Below are 19,106 nucleotides of genomic sequence, written 5' to 3'. Positions count from 1 at the left end.
GTCGGCCATGTTGGCTGCGTGCAAGGCAAATGCCCTACTGGCTGTGCTATTGCTCCAGTCCCTGGGAGTGAAATTTAAAAAAAAATTTTTTTTATTAGTGAAACACCATGAGGTACAGTTGTAGACTTTCAAACTTTTGTGCTTGGGTTTCAGTTATACAATGATTGAATACCCATCCCTTCACCAGTGCCCATTCTCCACCACTAATGAAACACAGTAACCCTCCCACCCCCTACCCCATCCCCCCTCTACTCCACTCCACCTCTGTGGCAGCGCATTCCCTTTGGCTCTCTCTCTTTTCTTTAGGGTGTTGTGGTTTACAATAGAGGTATTGAGTGGCCAGTGTTCGGTCTATAGTCTACTTTCAGCAGTGCTTGGGAGTGAAATTCTTGAGAAAAAGGTAAGGTGCTCTTTGCTCTGGCAGCCCTAAGAGGCTGGGTTCTGCCACTGTAAATAGCCCCCAGCCTTGGCTCAGGAAGATGTTTCTGTCAAAGTTCCTGCAGGCCTGAGAAGGATGCCCTGGGGGTGGGGGTGGGGGACACATGGGTTTGCACGGGGCTCCTTTTCTGGGGTTGCAGTGGGGCACACCTGAGCAGGGGGAGTGCTGACCACCTGCTCACAGTGCCCTAAGCAGCCCTCCATTGGGTTGCCTTCCCACCCCGTGCCCCATCCCCTCCTCCCCTCTCTGAAGCTGCCCCCAGGCCCTGAACAACTGTGCACGCCCTCTTTGGCTGCACATATTGTCCACTTCTTGGAAACTTAGCCTGTACTCAGTCATCTCCTCCTTCATCTCCCTGACGCTCTGAGTTACAATAAAACACATGCGTAACTTGACTTGTTTTCCCAGGGAGCAAGCGAGGGCCCGCAGCCCTGCAGGTTTTGGGTGTGCACAGCTTCCTCAGCTGGATCAGGGCATGTCAGGCCCATGACCAGAACAGGTCTCCTATACTTTTTGGGGGGGGTCCAGACCCATGGTGCTCAGGGTTTACTCCTGACTTTGTGTTCATGGATCACTCCTGGCAGTGCTCAGGGACCATACAGGGTTCCAGGGATTAAACCCGAGTCAGCTGCATGCAAAGCAAGTTCCCACTTTCTGTACTATCTCTCCCAACTCCACCAATACATTTTTTGCCACTTAATAGAAATATTTAAAAATCACCAGCAAAAAAAAAAAAAAAAAAAAGAAAAAGAAGAAAAAAGAAAAAAAAAAGAAAGAAAAAAATCACCAGCAAAAACCAGGGAGATGGATGAGGGTTGAGTACAGGCTTTATTTGTGGGAGGGATGTGTTGATTGTTTGTTTGTTTTCTTTTTTAAGTAAAAGCAAGATAGCTTTTATTGAATGAAATTGCCTTCCAAAGACCTGATGGGAGAGAAAGAGAGGATCATGTTTTCAAGGGAGCACATGGGTTTGAAAGAGCAAGCCCAGGGAGGACCGCATTTTACCCTCCCACCCCCGCACCCCATGGTCCATAGCACTGAGCCTGAAGCAGCCCCCCAGCACTGACCTGTATCATCCTCACAGCAAACAAAAATCCACAGTATAGGACTGGTATATTTATAGGTAGCCCAATTACCTTCCCCCCCAAAAAAAGTTGTAGGTAAGCTTTCTAAACAAAAGGGAACTGATATTTCATGAACTCTTGCTATATGCCAAGCAAGCTGCATATTACTGTACTTAATTCATACACGGGCTGGAGCGATAATACAGAGGGTAGGGCCTTAGCCTTGCACGCAGCCGACCAGGCCAACCCGAGTTTGATTCCTCCGCCCCTCTCGGAGAGCCTGGCAAGCTACCGAGACTCTCTCACCCGCATGGCAAAGCTGGCAAGCTAGCCGTGATGTATTCAATATGCCAAACACAGTAACAAGACTCACAATGGAGACGTTACTAGGCCCACTTGAGCAAATCGATGAACAACGGGAGGACAGTGCTACAGTGCTACAGTTCATATACAGCCCTTAGAAGTGATGTTCTTTTATTTACTCATTCATTTTGGTTTTGGGATCACACCCAGTGGTGCTCAGGGCTTGCTCCTTGCTCTGCACTCAGGAGTCTCTCCTGGTGGTCTCAGGGAGCCGTATGGGGACGTGGGGATTAAACCCAAGTTGGCTACATGGCAAATGCCCTCCCTACTGTACTATTTCTGTGGCCCCTAAAGGTGATTTTTCTCTCAAAGCTTAATCATCATGTATCCCCAAGACCCCTATAGAGTATGTAGAACATAATGGGCACCAAAAAAAGGGGTGGGGATAGCAAAAGGGGGGGGGGAGAAAGAGAGAGAGAGAAAGTAAAGCACCTGCCATAGAGGCAGGCAGGGGGTGGGGAGTGGGGGGTTATGAGAGGAAAACTGGGGATACTGGTGCTGGGAAATATACAGTGGTGGAGAGATGGGTGTTGGAATACTGTATGTCTGAAATCCAATGATGAACAGACTCAATAAAAAAGTAAAAAAAAAAGGGGGGGAGTTTAAAATTAAATTCCATAAAACCCAACTGAATAGGAGCTGGGAGAAAGAACAGCTGTTAGGGGGCATGCCTGGTATATGCCCAACCCAGGTTTCATGCTCAGCACCATGCAGTCCTCTAAGCATTGCCAGGTGCAGCCCCAGAGGGGGTGACCTGGATATCCTGACACTCAGGGTCCAAGCAGCATCACATCCTCAGGCCCTAGAGCTGAACTGATGGTCTGGTTGGCTGAGACTCAGTGGTGAGGTCCCCCGGATCTCCTGAGCACTGCCTGGGAGGTCCCTATACCCCCAAAATAATTGAATAAAATTAAATTCCACCCAACCAAGAATGCAGAGTCACTCTCCGGAGGAAACATCTGCAAATGCTTACCTCATCAGGACGGAAAATCATCTCTGGGGCAGTTATTTTGTTCATTTTTGCAGCTTTTTGAATGATATCTTCAGCCTCAGTAAATCGTCTCTGGGATATCAGCCATCGGGGAGATTCAGGAATAAACCTAGAATTCATTTTGAAGGGTTTATAATTTTTTCACAATTGCTGGGTTTTATACTCCCAACCCTCCATGGCCCCCAAATAATTCTGACTTTGTCCCATTCTAGTTTGTCTTTCTAAGAAACTTGGGAGAGAAGCCTCCTCAGATTTCTATTGCTATAGGATTGTTATTTCTAGGAATAAATAAAAGCATCTTCAAGTCTCAAAGTTCTGATCCAATCCCAAAAAAGGTAGGTTGTTCTGTAAGCTAGTAATAGACAGGGGATGTGGGAAAGGGGGTGCTAGGGCCAGGGCGCCAGAGATGCCCTCTGAGCCCTGCCAGGCAGTGGGCTCCTGCCAGACACTCAGCCTCTGGTTAGCAGGTGACATTTATCTCAGTGTGTGCACGAGAACCTGGCAGCATCCTGAGGCCCCACCTGGTGAAGTGCATGGGTTTGTTGGGGGGATTGTTGGCCAGGGTGACCACGTCCCTGAACCTAATGATGCCAGAGGGCGGTGAATAGATGGCTTCCTTCCTGGGAGCTCTCCCTAGAGTGTCCACGTCCCCCAGGTCAGCAAGCACTCAAACCAGTGTTGAGAAAACAGCCAACACTGTCTTTTTTTTTTAGGTCCATAAATTTAATTTTGCTGTGATTGTTTTGGGACCACACCTAGAAGTGCTCAGGGCTTACTCTTGGTTCTGTGCTCAGGGATTGTTCCTGGTGGGGCTCAGGGAACCATATATGGTGCTGGAGATCAAAACAGGGTTGGCTATTTGCAAGGCAAATGCATTAAACCCTGTCCCATCTCTCTGGCCCCTAGAAATTTAATTTTTAAAAGTAATCTAGCTACATGTGCAAATGATACTTGAAAAACAGCTGACTTCTTTTCTCATTTGTCTTTTTCTATTTCTATTAATTTTATCACATATTTATTTGTAGTTTTCTATTTCCTAATATGTATTTCTCAAAATCTCTTGACACTCTTCTGCCATCTCATGTTTTCCTTACTCTTCATCAGGACTTAGTTATCTTGGAAAATGAATTACATGGAGTAGAGAGGCCTAAAACGAACAGGCCACTCCAAAATCTCAAGCTAAACTCATAGTCAAACACAGCTGTCAGATAGCAGATCCCAGCTCCCTTCCCCAAGCTTCTAGGACACTAGGTTGCAAATAAATCACATTTACATTTTTCAGAATAACCCTTAGTTCCTGAAGCCACTGTGGAGATGTTAGGTCATGGACCTTCCTAACAACTTAAGGCTGAATTCTCTAAGGCAACTTCTGTAATTGTTCACTCCTTGTGCTACCCACGAACCATCAATGGCAATCGCACCAGGGGGAGTAGAGTGGTGAAGAAACAAATCTTTAATTTAATTTAAATTAATCATAATGTAAATGGCTGCACCGTAGCCCCACAGGCTTCGATCTAACCACACAACTACTCTCTCGAGGTTCCTCTGCTGCAGAGTAGTATATTTTCCCAATTAGGTCATGCCGAGAAACATCCATCTTCCTTGCCCTGAGAGCCATCGCTGCACTTAGGGTTCCTAGCATTGAGCTTTCCCTATGCTGCCATCTGAACTCCCCACCCCAATACACGGACTCCACTCAGTTACGGCCAAATGGTTTAAAGGAAACCTGGGGTATGAAAGTGCCCACATGCCCGTGGAGGCCCCATGTACTTCTCCTCCCATTTCCAGTCCATTAAACCCAGGGCTTCTGGGATTGCCACCTTGGAATTGCCGGGTTTGGGCGTGCAAAGTCCCAAGTGCAGCTGATGATTTCAAAGGCAGTGCAGTGCCAAATGAACTTGAGCCTCTCCAGAGACTGAGTTCAAACAGGACAGGAGGGTGTTGCTGAAGCACCTCCCCATCAGCAGGGAGCCCCAAGCAATCCCCATACCATCCAGGCGGCTCAGTACTAGTGAAGACTTCTCCACAAAGTCCCACCCTGAAGATGGTTTTGTTATTTTGTTTGTTCGGGGGAACACTCAGTAGTTCCCAGGACTGATTCCTGACTCTGCACTCAGGTGGGACTTGGAGGGCCGTATGGGGTGCTGAGATACAAATTTGGGCCAGATGTAAATAAAGCAAGTGTCCTACTCACTGTACTATTGCTCCAGCCCCTCAAGGAGATATTTTTATAGAAAGATTATAAGACTGCTGTCAAGCTTTCCAGATGAGCACTTGACTGGTGAGTGCTGACTCTCAGTCTGGGGCAGTGCCCGCAGCCAGGAACACACAAGAAACTGCCTTGTAAGCAACTCTGTCCCTAGAGCAAGAGTGAGGAGCTCCTCAGGGAAAGATACCAGCTCAGCTGACACCAGACTTGCTCCCCACTGTGATATCTGATTCTGAGGCGAATCCTACAAGTTAAAGCCCTTTCTCTCTGGGGATCAGAACCCCTCTATTTATTTTTATTCTTCCCCTCCCCCACTCCTCTCTCTCCCTGACTGCTCTCTCTCTCTCTCACACACACAGAATAATACAGTAATAAGTTTGGTTAAAACATATTTTAAAAGTATTGGTCTCTGAGTTCAGAGCCAGGGAACAAAGGTGAGCAAAATCATTCACCTAAAGAGACATACAATAATCTTTGAGTAACATGTGCTGAGAGAACCACTAATCACTTGAAAATGTTGATCTTTTACAATTCATTTAGGAGGGGGTTGCGGAGAGAGGAACTGAGACGGATGATGATGATAACGACAGTGATGATGATAATGATGGTAATGATTTCATTCCAGAATATCATTCCAGGATATTGTAAATCTGGTATGCTTTTTTTGTAATAGCACTATGGAAAAAACAGTCTGCTTTATTTGAAACTTGCGTTCCATTCCAGAGGAAGTCTCCAACAATATCTAACCTTTAACTCTCTGTCTCTCAAATTCCAGGAAACTTAGGAAAAAATAAAGCATTCTTTCCCCCCATTTATGTCCCATGCCAACAATTACCATTGGTAAGCCACCTCTGCCTTAGAGGTCATGAAAAATAGTAAAGTAGTTTGGAGTGGTCCAACCTGCTAGCTGGGTCAGCAAGACCCAGAGGTGAAGCCTGTCAGTTTCAGGGGTTGCCTTGCACTCCTAGTGAGGTAAAGTCCCTTCGTGGGAACTTCCTCGGCAAAGAGACCAGAGATGGTACAACCCTGAAGATTAAACTGTGAGTTCCAAAAAATGAAGCCCCAAATGGTCATCTCTCAGGAGAAACCTCACTTCTGGAAGGAAAATTTCAGCATAAGCACAGAGAGGGTGTCCCGGGGACAAAGGGAAGGAGCTCTTGGGCCGGTGTGGGGTGACTTTACCCTTTCCCACAGTTCTGCAGTGTCGCTAAACAGTTGTGATTCATCAGGAAGATGAAGAGAGTCCTTCATGGAGATCAAGCCATTCAGCAAAATCAGCCACTATTGGGAGATTCCATTTTGATACCAGGAAACCAAACAGGAAGAATTTAGTTGGGGAGAAAAATGGAAGAAGGAAGAAACAGATTCACTAAGGGAAGAAACTTCCTTTCTTCTTGCTTAAATATGAAAGACCAAAAAAGAGGGAAATTTCAAAAGAGAGGGTATGGCTGGAATGTTATTCCATTCTTCTTTTTCTTTTTTCTTTTTTAAATAAGGGATAGCTGCCAGCACTCTGGGGCCACCAGGGGTATACCCAGTTGTACCTGGGGGGCCATGTGGTCCTAGAGATTGCAGTCAGAACATATTAGGTATATGTTCTACTACCAGAGCCATATCCCTTGCTTCCACTAGTCCCAGTCTTTTTTCTTGTCTGTAACATCCCAGATAATCATATTGCATAAAACTGGGCTCACTATCGCCAAGCTTCTTTGTTATTCCCACTTGTGTCAAAACTGGGTTGAAGGGTTGGAGAGAAAAGGAGAGAATACTCTGCTAGAAAGTCAATAAACAAGTTAACTCTCTCCCAGTCAGACCAGACCTATCAACATCCCTTCGCTGTGAATCATTGGATGATAGGGAAGTTTGAGGAAATTATATTGGTTAAATACATAAAAAGGGAGATAAAAAGGGAGATATGAGAGAGGAGAGAGAGAGAGAAAGAAAGAGAGGAAGAGAGAGGAAGAGAGGAAGAGAGAGAGAAGAGAGGAAGAGAGGAAGAGAGAGAGGAAGACAGAAAAGGAGAGAGAGTGAGGGAGAGAGAGAGAGTCAAAGGGCCATAGGCATAGTTTAAAACAATGCCCAATGGTGGTACCATGTCCACAAACAACAGACACAAATGGGCTGCATTTCCTAAGAACAGAGGAGAATAAGACCCAAGTACAAAGCAGCCCCCTCACGGTGGCCAATACTCTGGGCTTCAAGGCCTGGACGCGGCCAATGCCAGGGAGATCACGCATGCGCACACGAGGTCCACGCCAGGTTTGGCTCCGGGCACGCTGGTCCCTCTGCAAGGGGCTGTCTGGGACCGGGCCACACTCACCACCACAGCGGGACGCACAGCACCCCCGGCACCGTCAGCGCCAGCAGCAGCATCCGCCAGTCTCTGATGAAGTAAGCAAACAGGGGCAGCAGCATGTAGCCAACTGCAAAAAATGTGCACACTCCTAATGTGGAGAATATAATACGAACTGACTTGCCAAGAATTTCTGTTCCTGTTCAAAACAAGGGAGGCATGTTAGCATTTTTCACTCACTTTAACATTTGCTCTTTACATTATTACCTAGTTGGAGTTCAAATCCAACCATTTTGAAAAGGGAAAAGATGTTTGCCTCCTGGCCCTGAGCAGAGGGGTCAGGGTAGAGGAAGGTGGGATGTGACCTGAGACAGTTCCTTTTCCAAGGAAGGGTTTTTCATGAGACTTCAAAAGGAGCCACAGGTCCCTATTTTGCAAGGCAATCTCGTTTGTTTGTTTGTTTGTTTGTTTTTGGTCCACACCCAGTGATACTCAGGGTAACTCCTGGCTCTGCCCTCAGAAATTATTCCATATTCCATATGGCTCAGGGGACCATATGGAATACCATGTATGAAACCACGGTAGGCCACCTGCAAGGAAAGCACCCTATCCACTGTACTGTGGCTCCAGCTCCTGCAAGGCCATCTCTTGTTCCAGAAATATCATGCCCAGCCCTGAGCAATCACCCCTCAGGAGAAGCCTCATTTCTCAAGGAAAACCACACGTTAAGCACAGAGAGGGTATCCTAGGGTCCAAGGGAAAGGGACTTTCTAGGGGACTGTGTGGGGTGCCTTAAGCCTTCCCCATGGGTCTTCACTGTCCATAAACAGGTGTGGTTCATCGAGAAACACAAGAGTCCACATATCTGAGACATGTTAAGAGTACTCTCGGCCACTCCAGAGCCCTGAGAAAGGATACAGAGAATCCAGCTGGCTCCCTGGGTTCTTAGGGTATCTTAAGGGTCCTTAGAGTAGGCTCCCCACATCCACGTTGCACCCAAAGATTAGCCCCAGGTAGACACAGACCCTGAAAGCCCAAGAAAGCAACACCCGCTGTCCTGGTCGGAGGTGGCCCCAGAGCTGCCCCAGTGTCCCAGCATACCACAGGCCTGAGACTGCACAGCACTGTCCTGCTTTTGGAAAGGACACAGCAGGTGGCTCGTGGCTGTCAGCTCCTGCTATTCTGATGGACTCTAGTTCCCCCAGAGATGTTGTTCCCCCTGCCTCCCTACCCCAGCTCTTGGTTCTGGACTGGGACTCTGAGAACTAGTTCTATTCTTTGGACATGGGGTTCCGGCTGCCTAGAGCAAGGGCACAGAGCTAGCCAGTGGTTGCACAGCCACTTCGGAGCTGAGATCTGCCCACCACGGCACAGTAGCATCAGAAAATGCAAAACCAAGACCCATTAGGCGATGATTTCTAAACATGATTTCTAAACATACTACCAGAGAGATAGTATGGTGGGTGGGGCACTTGCTTTACACGAGGCCGATTGGGGTTCAATCCCCAGCACCCAAAATGGTTCCCTGAGCACTGGCAGGAGTGATCCCTAAGCATAGAGCCAGAAGTAAACCCTGAACACAGCCAGCTGTGGCCCCCAAACCAAAACACAAACGAAACCTCCAACAAAATGATGATGGCAAAATTCTTCAAGCCTGGCTTTCAAGAAAAATTTTCTCAGTCACATTAGATGCTAAGGGCTAATTCCAGACAAGGTGCAAAATTCTGACTTTGGCTCCTCTTCTATCCTCATTGCCTGCTGGGCCCCTACCCATCTCTCTCAGCATCACTGAGGGCTGTGCCTCTGTGGTACCCTCTTAACAGAAGTTTCTTAAAACCATGCTGAAAGGAAGATCCAGTTCTGCATGGCAACTCTAGCACTCAAGAATATATACTAGACTATCACCTTCTGTATTTCTCTGCCACTGATCCCAAAGGATAGGGCCTGATTTTTTTGAGGATTATGAGTGTAATTTCCAGATCTTTTCTTCCCTCATTAATCTTCCGAGGCCTCCCAGGGAAGACTCACTAGGCCATGATTTCTAAACACTCCATCTGGAATTTTCATAAGATGGGGATGGGTAGAGTATGCTTTGTTCCTAGGAAGAATCAGAAGAGAAGCAACAGATAATTTGATTCTGAAAAAGAGAAAGTAGACAGGACCAAGTGTGATGCTTGTAGGATGGGAAGGCCACGGGCACTTCCTTCCAGGACTCTGACAATAGAGAGAGGGAGGTTACACGGAATGGGCCACACCACTACTCTTGTCTCTAAATGTGAGTTTCAGACCAGAACAGAGTGGTCCTTACTTTGCAGAGAGCCTGTGGGGATGAGCAGATCCAGCTTCCATCTCTCTCTGCATCTTCGTGCAGAGTCAGTTGGATGGCACTAGCCTGAATCCTTCCCCATGAGTGCAGTTTCCCACTGGATGCCTTAGCCCATGACCCTTCCTGATCATCATCATCATCACTTTCTTCACTACCTGTTGGTCTTAAAGGCACTTTGAGCCAGGTCCCAAGCTACTATTTACATATATTATTGCTCTGAATCTCCATCATGCTAATGTAAGAACTATTATGACTTTCCACACAAAATTAAATGTGACTTAAAGAATGGAAACAAATTGCCTAAATTCATATACATATAAATGGGGGTGGCCAGGACTAGAGCCTGAGACCCCACCTATGGATAAATGCCTTCCAGAAAAATAATCACCTGGGGCCAAAGCCTTGGCTGGAGGAAACAGTTCTTCAACAAGATCCTCATGTGTAGGATGGGGGTGGGGGGTAAGGCCACCCCTACTTCCACAGAGGATCTGTCCCTTCCTGGGCCCATCTTTGGATTAACAAGAGCCCCCCACCCCCGCCCCTTACCCCAGCCTCATGTGGGGAGCCCTTAATCTAGCATATGCTGCTGAGTATGCAGCTGTCGCAGCTGGCAGCAGACAGGTGACAGTGGAGACTTCGAGCTTTGCTGACTGGGGACAGCCCCCATCATCCCTCCCTCTGGACCCCACATCCTAGCTTCTCTATACCCGAGGTTTTTGTTCCTGGGGCAAAGCCCAGTTGCTCTTTATCTGGCTGAGTTTCAAAGGGGCTTCGATGTCACCACAACCTCAATTCGACCAGTCACTTCCACGTCTATCATGATGCTTCTGTGGGACCCCAGGAATTCACTACTCCTCCAAGAGTGACCAGCAGATGCCTACAGCAGAACTTGAGTTCAAGAACCAAGGCTGGACTTAGTGGATCCTGGGCTCCCTGGCACTCGTGTGCTGTGAGAGCAATTTGGAAAGTCCTACTGGTTGGATTCATGATGAGAAGACTGTGGTCATGTCTGCTGAGTGCCTGGTAGAAAGTCTGGCAGGTGATCACTGCTCAGCAAGAGTTGACCCTTTCATCCGAGTCAAATAGGTGGGATGTGCTAGAGGTCAGGGGATTGGTGAAAAGCACAATGCCTTTGACCAAGGGATCTGAGGCAAGATAGCAGAATCTCTCTGCTCCTTGAAAAATGCTCTCAATTCTTTTCCTCTCCCCTGCTTAGGGTCTCTCTCTGATAACCTTCACAGATTATCTTAGTCAAAAGTAACCTTTCCTCACTTTGCATATATGCAGAACCTCCCCCCCCCACCCCCGGGCCAGTCACTGTGTCTGTCCCACCTCCTCAGTAGACATGTCCAGGGGGAGGGGTGGCAGGCCAGGACAGACTGCTAGTGATACAAGGTTTCTTTGAGGGTGATAAAAAATGTTCAAAGTTGAAGCACAATTTTGTGAATATATTAATGATCAATTAAATACTTTAAAAGAGTGATATACTTTAAAAGACATGTAAAATGTGTCGCTTTGTAAACAGTTTTCAAATATGTAACTGATTAAGGCTGCTTAGTGGTGATGATTAGATCTCAGTTATTTGTTTTTTTTTTTTTGATGGGGGGACCCTGGCAGTGTTCAGGGATCACTCCTGGCAGTGCTCAGGGGACCATATGGAGTGTCAGGAACCCGGGTTGGCCACATGCATGGCAGGCGTCTACCAGCCGTACGATCTCTCCAGCCTAGGCAGGTTCTAAAGGAAGATGCCCCACGCCAACCCTGACAGAAAGGAAGAACCACCTACACAGGAGACAGAACAGAGATCTGCATGCATGAAGGTTTGTGGAGGCAGGGCAGGGAGGACAGAGAAGATGCTGAATCAGTGGGGCAGTAGGAGAGGAGAAGGCAGCCGAGCAGAGTAAATTCAAACAGCTGGTTATGCGGGACTATGAGGTGGGGTGATGCTGCCGGCATTTTTCCTAAGAGGCTGTGGATAGGGAATAAGGGTCCTTTGGGGATATGGTAAGATAGAGTGAAAGAGTTCTAGGGTCCAGACGGGGTCAGGGTCCCTGGTTCTGAGGGTTTCCTCTAAACCAGCCTCTTTCCGGCAGGTTCCACACATCCAGATGTACCCACTTTATGTTCCCTGAGGGTGGCACTGTTCCTCTTTCTCTGTTACTGCACGGCAACCTCAAAACGTATTTTTAAGTACAGAGTCAGGAAGGATTGCTATCTGGCCTGCTTTGAGAGCAGGCATAATTCTGCTTCCTAAATGAACATGAAGACTGAAAACTGCGGCTCTTTGTCGCCAGCCCTTATGGTAAAAGCAAAGGTCCAGAAGAAGGTTTCGGGCCAGACCCCATGCTTGCTTTTGGCCCGCCGCCCCCTCTCCCCCCATTTCGAGTATTTCCACTTTACAACACCAGAGGGCGCTGCTTTGGTGTGGCCAGGCAGGCAGAGTCCACCGCGGCTGTTCCAATCCTCCCCACCAGGTTTCAATAACAAGTTCAAATGCTCAGATCTGAGACCCTAACAGAGTTTTACAGCAAGATACAAAAGTCAGCGGTTTCCTGCTGAATACTCCCGAACACAGAGGCTCAGGGAAGCTCCCAGAGTCCCACCGGGGGGAAGCCTGTGTGCCCCGCCCCACCCTCTGATCTGGTTTGCCCTGGGCCCTCTCTGTTCTCTCTGAGAGCAGGGTGGGGCACCCACTGCAGCTTCAGGGCCAACTGGGCAGGGCTTTCATGTGGGAAGGGGGCAGGGCGAGGGAGCTCTCATATCCTCATTCCCTCACCCAGGAGAGGGGCATGGGCACCCCCCAGAAATACCTATCTCAATACTGGCCATTCACAAGAAATGGGGGCACACTTCCTCCTGGTTTCCCATCAGAACACAGCACTTCACCCTGACCCAATCCCGGGGGGCTATGAGTGCCCCCACCAGGCTCTGCAGGCCTCAGGACAGTTCCTCTGTTTGCGAGGAGGTTTGCCTCTAGTTTGCCTCTAGCCAAGCAGAGTGGCACACTGTGTTTTTCAGAGTGAGGACAGGTCCCCTCAAAGGAATATGAACTCTGGGGTGTTTCAAACATGAGAATAATAGTGCCACATCTTACCTCTCCCCAGCACTGCCTGGCTTGGCCCGTGACCCTAGCACTGCTGGGCAGAGCAATATGGCATTGCCAGGCCCAAGCACTGAAGTCTTAGGCCAGCATAGCTGGACAAAGTGTCACTGGAAGCGACCTTGGGTCCTCACGCACTGCTTTGGAGGTCCCAGATAACAAAGAATCACTAGATTCACATGAAAGGTACCTCTTCCCCTGCTGTGCCCACAGGGGCAAACCGTGAGCACATAATACACCAAGGATCTCCCGCTGCGCCAGAGACTGGGGAGTCGGCAACCCTTATTCTAGAGGCGCCTCCAGCCTGTCAGCTGCTCAGAGAGCATGAGGGGGACTCTTGCTCCTATGAGCCTGCAAGGCGCTCCTTGTGTTTTTTAAAAAAAAAAAAAACAAAACACTGAGGGCCCTGGGGATCTCCTTCTGGCTCTGAGCAGCCATGATTCCCCACCCCATGTGGCCTGAGACCCCAGAGGCAGAATACCAGCCAGGAGGCAGGACACACATTATCAGTGCAGAGGGGCAGGGCCTGTGTGAAGCTGATACGCTCCTGGGGTGGTTCAGGAATGGGGTGAGGCCCTATCTGCCCTAGGATGGCGCGCAGACACAGGTACATTTCACTTACTGTGCAGTGTACCAGCCACCCCATCTACCCAAAATTCCATATCCCTTTGTGGACTATGCCCGGCTGCCAGGAACACCGTTTTGTCCCAGATCTCCACAATCTCATTAGTGCCTCTCCTAAGTCCCAGTACTCCAAAAATGACTAAGTTCCTGTGTGGCTCTGACCAGCTCTGCTCTGACGCACCACCATTGTTCAGGGCCTGGCACAGAGCTGCTCCCTGTGAGGGCCAAAGTACTGGGATGACAACCCTGCCGTGCATACATCCAAAGCCAACCATGTTTTGGAAGCATAGCACAAGGATGGGAGACACTTTTTCCAGACTGAGTAATAGCTCCCAGAGGCTCTCTTAAGTACCTCCTATCTCTCCCTGTGCGCACGCGTGCGCGCACACTCTCTCTCTCTCTCTCTCTCTCTCTCTCTCTCTCTCTCTCTCTCTCTCTCTCTCTCTCTCTCTTCCTGGGCCTCTCACAGGTCAGAAGGAGGTGCCCTGGCAGTGAGAAGTCCATTCCTACCGAGGATGAAGGCCACCACGTAGTTGGAGATCTGGCCCATGCCAACGATCACAAACAGCACTGTGAACATCTCCCAGTTGACGGAGAAAATCTGCAGGAAGCTGAAGCCAGTCTGCACAGCCATGGTTGCGAAGAGAACGTTCTTCCTGCCAAACCTGTGGGGGAGAGCACGGCACACACCATGGACTGAGCCACAGGATGGGTCACTGTGGGCCACAACAGGGAGGCGGGTCTGCCCTGCTCCAGGCACCGCTGCAGCCTTGACTGACTGTGACAGCTGTTTTTTTTCCCCCATTACATCCTGCCAGGGTCCTCCCTGATCTCTCTGCCCAGGAGGTCATTTCTGAGACCTTCACCCTCTAGTCCAGACTGCGCAGCTGACACAGGATCAGGGTGAGAGCTGCCACTGTGTCTGTGGGAATCGGGAGTAGTGCAGACTACAGAAGAGGCAAAAGGGAAATCCCTTTGACTCATACCTGTCCCTTCGTGCAGGGGCCTTCAACCTTGCTGCATCCAGTGAATTTCCAAAGCTACTGGTGCCAGCCCCATGACTGCAATGCAGCTTGAATATTAGGGTTTAAAAAAAATGTCTGGGGTCAGAGCGATAGTCCAGCGGGGAGGGCATATGCTTTGCATGTGGCTGACCTGGGTTCAATCCCCAGCATCCCACATGGTCCCCTGAGCACTGCCAGGAGTAATTTCTGAGTGCAGAGGCAGGAGTAACCACTGAGCATTGCTGGGTGTGGCCCCAAAAGAAAAAAAAAGTCCCAGGTAGGAGCCAGAGAGATAGCAAAAGGGTTAAGGCTTTGCCTTGCAGTGCCAGTTTGACCTCTGATACCACATATTGTCCCCTGAGCACTGTTAGGAGTGACCTGTGAGCAGAAACAGGAGTGAGTCCTGAGCTTTGTGGGGTGTAGTTCCCAAACCAAAATAATAAAATAAAGTGTCCTGGGTGAAATTCTGCAACCAAAACTGCAAGGCTCTGTGCAGTGAGTTTGGAGCCTCAGGCAGCAGTCAGGTTAGTGCTGTTGGAGATTTAAGTTCAAGTTCTGAGGATGGCTGATGGGCAGAGTAAAACACAGTTCCTAGCAGAAGAGCCTCCAGAACTCAGGCCTCTGGGTGTTAGACCCCAGCTCTAAAGCCTTCCCCGAATCTGTCATTTAGTATTCCCTCTTCCTAATCTAGCCCTACTTCAAACATTCAAGGGTCAGCGAACAATTCTCTGCATCCATTAATTTTGTTCCCTCTAGATTGTAAGCTCTAAAACAATAACAATAACAAAATAAATTTTAAAAATGAAATAAAAACTACCTTTTCTTATAAAAAGACAAAACAAACTGGGAGCTCTGCTCCAAAGTACATTCTAGCAAGGGGGGTTGAGTAAGGCATGTGAGAACAGGCATTCCGTGGCTCCATACCTTTCTCTGGGAGAAATCCCTAAATGCAGACCAACCCCAACACATGCAGTGAATTGACCAGGGCCCTGCCCCCCTCCTCCTTACCTGTCCGACAGCTGCCCAGACACAAAGGAGCCGAGGAGCACGCCCACAAAGAATAGGGACGTGGTCAGGGGTGTCTTCCAGTTCTCCTCACACACCAGATTCCACTGCAAGAGACCAGACGCAGGTGTGAGCCCAGTACGCAGAGAGGCTGCTCCCAGCCCATTGGTGGTCTTGGTGCCAACGCGACAGTCCTCCCAGCCTTGGGGAAGGTTCTGAACACTGCCATTGCGGGAACCAGCTTTCTTCTGAAAGGGAGGTGGTTCTGGCCCTGTTTCCATCACCCCGGGAAGGAAATGGGGGGTGGCTGGTGATTACTCCCACCAGCAGCCCCCAAACCTCGAAGACAGGAGTGGGAGCTGGGGGACTGGGCAATCCAGAGGGTCTGGGTACTTGACTTAGGGCGAAAATTCTCTTGGCCTTGTTGAAAAGTACAGGTGGGGACCAGAGTGATAAAACAGTAGGTGGGGTGCTTGCTTTGCACATGGTCAAAGGGGTTCAATCCCCAGCAATCCATATGGTCCCTTGAGCCTAGGTAATTCCTGAGTGCAGAGCCAGGAGTAAGCTCTGGCATGGTAAGTGCCAGGTGTGGTCCCCAAAACACAAAACAAGTACAGATAGACTCAGGAGTCTTGATTGTACTTTCTGAGCTTCCTAGTCACACCCCAGGCCATGCTTGATCCAGATCCAGGGTTCTGGGGCCCAGCCACCCCTGCCCCTGCTTCTTATCTCTCCTCCACACGTCTCCCAGAGGGGCTCCTCCCATTCCCTGGGGCCCGTGGACTCTCAGCGCCAACAAGTCCCTGCTGGTGGAGCCATTAAGGAGGATTTCAGCTGAGTTTCAGTTGACAGCTCTTACATCAATTTGCTAAAAGTTTCAAGGAAGATTGCAAACATTTTCAAGCATAGTCAATGAGTTTTCATTTCTTTACAAAATTAGCAAGTACCAAGTATTAGGGGTGGTGGGTCAGGGTTTGCTGTGTACATGCTATTGCCCAAAGGGCTGGAGCACATGACTGGCATGTGCCCAGCCTGGAGTTTGATCCTTGGCATGGCCTGACCCCCTGAGCGTTGTTGGGTGTACCCTGCTGGGCTCCAGGCACCTCTAGGTCCAAACAGCACAGCATTAACAGCCTGAGAAACTCACTGGCCATCCTGGCAGGCTCTTGAGCACTCCATGGGGAGACACCTCCCCGCAATCCAAAGTAATAAATAAATGAAAGATGGTCTAACCGAGAGGACAGAGCCCTTGCCTGCAGCTCAGTGGTGCTGCTGCTTCAGTGGCTTCACAAGGAGACTCAGAAACTCCTTAATCCACACCAAGTCCTAAAATAGATCCTAAAATGAATCACATATTGTTTTGTTATGGTTTTGATTTTGGGGTCACACCCAGCTGTGCTCAGGGCTTACTCCTGACTCTGCACTCAGACATCACTCCTGAAAGTGCTTAGGGGACCATATGAGGTACTGGGACCCAGGCTGACCATGTGCAAGGCTACAAGTACCCTACCTAACTTTCCTACTGCTTTGTTTCCTGAACTCACAGGTTGTTTTTTCAAGGAGAGGGGCACTTGGCTGTGCTCAGGGGCTATTCCTGGCTTGGTTCTTGGGGGTCCACTCCTGCTTGTACTCAGGGAAACATGAGATGCCAAGAAACAAACCCAGGGCTTCCATTTGCAAAAACATCATCTTGCCCTCTGAACCCACACATTGATGTCATATTTTATTCTGCACCAGAGAGGTGTTTACAAGGACTCATCCAAGAGGAAAATGTCAAAACACTAGGGGAGGCTTGGGGAAGGCAGCTCGAATGGCTGAGGGCAAGCTTTGCATATGGGAACCCCAGGTTTGATCTCTGGCATCTCATGATCCCCCAAACACCATGGGAGTAACATCCAAACACTAAGCCAGGAATAACTCAGAGGCAACTTTAGGTCTGGTTCCAAAACAAACAGAACAAAAAAGCTGAGGGAATTAGTATAAACACAAAATTTCAGAGGAGGGGAGATTTTACAGAGACAAGCCTAAGGCTGTGGAACTCTGTGTGTGTGTGGGGGGGAGGGGGGAACGCACATGTGCTTGGCCAATGCCTGGATGCCCGAGTACCCTAACCGATCAGTCCCAGCAGAATCAAAATACACAGATGGTTAAGCATACCCACAGAGACTTGATTTTTCTGAGTATGAAGACCTAGCCTGCACACACGGCAGAGTCTGGCAAACTCCCCGTGGCGTACCCAATATGCCAAATACCGGTAACAATGATGGGTCTCATTCTCCTAAAGAGCCTTGAATATAATCTCAGGGCTAGGATGAAGGAGACGTTACTGGGGCCTGCTCGAGGCAATCGACGAATAACAGGATGATCTGTGATCTGTGATGAAGACCTAGGAGAAGTCACTCCACAACAGGGTCACGTGTAATTCTGAGGATCGTGTCCTAGAGAACATGCCCACCCGGGAGACAATAGCAAGCTGTCTGAAGCTGTCTGGGGTGGTGGCTACAATGCCATTGCAGGCAGGCCACCCAAGCCCAGCTCCACAGAAGGAAAACAGCAAGGGCCAGGAACTCCTGACAGACTACCCATGGGCCAATTGAGATCAAACCGAGAGAAGGGTTGTTACAATGAGGACCCCTTAATGGACTTGAGGGGAAAGGGTGTAAAATCCTTTAAAATCATATGCACAATCACGTCCTGCCAGCCACACATAGGTAGAAGGGATAGGAGGACATGGGCTAAATGACTGATCACTCATTTTGAAAAATCACTGACCCGAGAATGTCAGGAAAGAGATGGGACTGGACCCCAAACACGGAGCAAATGAGGTCCAAAACACTTGTAGAATGCAACCCATTTTGCAGAAAAGTAAACTAAGACTCTGAGGTGAGTGTCTGTCTGAAGTCACAATACATAAACTGATAGCCAGCAACCCACTCACATCAGCCTCATCCATGACCTGCTTTGCACATGACCTCCAAAAACCAGACAAAATATGTTGATTATAGCCCATCCTACACTCTGCAACAATAGGGTGGGGGTGGAATTCAGTGGTAGGGTACTTGTCATGCATGTGCGAAGCCCTAAATTTAGTCCCCAGAACCTCCAAAAAAAAAAAGTTTTGCTATGATCTTCAAGATTATCTGGTCCAAAGTTGTCCTTCTGGCAGAGAGCTCAGTGAACTGGAGCACATGCTTTGCATGTAGGAGACCCGGGTCTGAACCAAGCACAGCATGGTCTCCTGAGCACCGTCAAGGATAACCCCCCGCCCCCCAACGCCCAATCACAGTATGGAGTAGTTCCTGAACACTGCCAAGTGTGGTCCTAAAACAAAACAAACAGGGCCAGAGTGATAGGACAGCAGGTAGCGCATTTGATTTGTATGCTGCCAGCTGGATTTGACCCTGGCATCCTGTACGGTCCCCTGAGCCAGCCAGGAGTGATCCCTGAGAGCAGAGCTAGGAGTTAACCGGGGCACTGACGAGTGTGGCTCCAAAACCAAAAATCAAACCCAAAATATATATAAATAAACTAATAAAACCAGGACTGTGTTTCTTCAGCAGGCTGCAGCTCCCAGCCTTAAGGCCAGCGAGTGACTGGGGGTAGTCCTGACTGTCCTCACCACTCCAGCTGCTCTTGAGCTGAGGTTAATGTGCTCTCCTTGATGGCTTTCTGTTTTGTTTTGTGGCTA

At 48.9% G+C, this 19,106-nt stretch overlaps 1 protein-coding gene across 1 annotated transcript in view; it reads right to left on the bottom strand.

Moving 5' to 3' along the window:
• Positions 1-19,106, bottom strand: part of SLC22A4 (solute carrier family 22 member 4) — a 53,687-nt gene that overhangs the window by 16,070 nt on the left and 18,511 nt on the right. The window contains exons 3-6 of the mRNA XM_056124849.1: positions 15,422-15,525; positions 13,920-14,074; positions 7,387-7,558; positions 2,840-2,966 (exon numbers count right to left, since the gene is read on the bottom strand). Coding sequence (XP_055980824.1) covers positions 2,840-2,966; positions 7,387-7,558; positions 13,920-14,074; positions 15,422-15,525 — 558 coding nt within the window. The remainder of the gene's footprint in view (positions 1-2,839; positions 2,967-7,386; positions 7,559-13,919; positions 14,075-15,421; positions 15,526-19,106) is intronic.

This window comes from Sorex fumeus, unplaced genomic scaffold (assembly GCF_029834395.1).
Source record: "Sorex fumeus unplaced genomic scaffold, SorFum_2.1 ptg000051l, whole genome shotgun sequence".
Lineage (NCBI taxonomy): Eukaryota > Metazoa > Chordata > Mammalia > Eulipotyphla > Soricidae > Sorex > Sorex fumeus.
The sequence above is the reverse complement of the archived record's forward strand: the minus strand, read 5'-3'. Positions and strand labels throughout refer to the sequence as shown.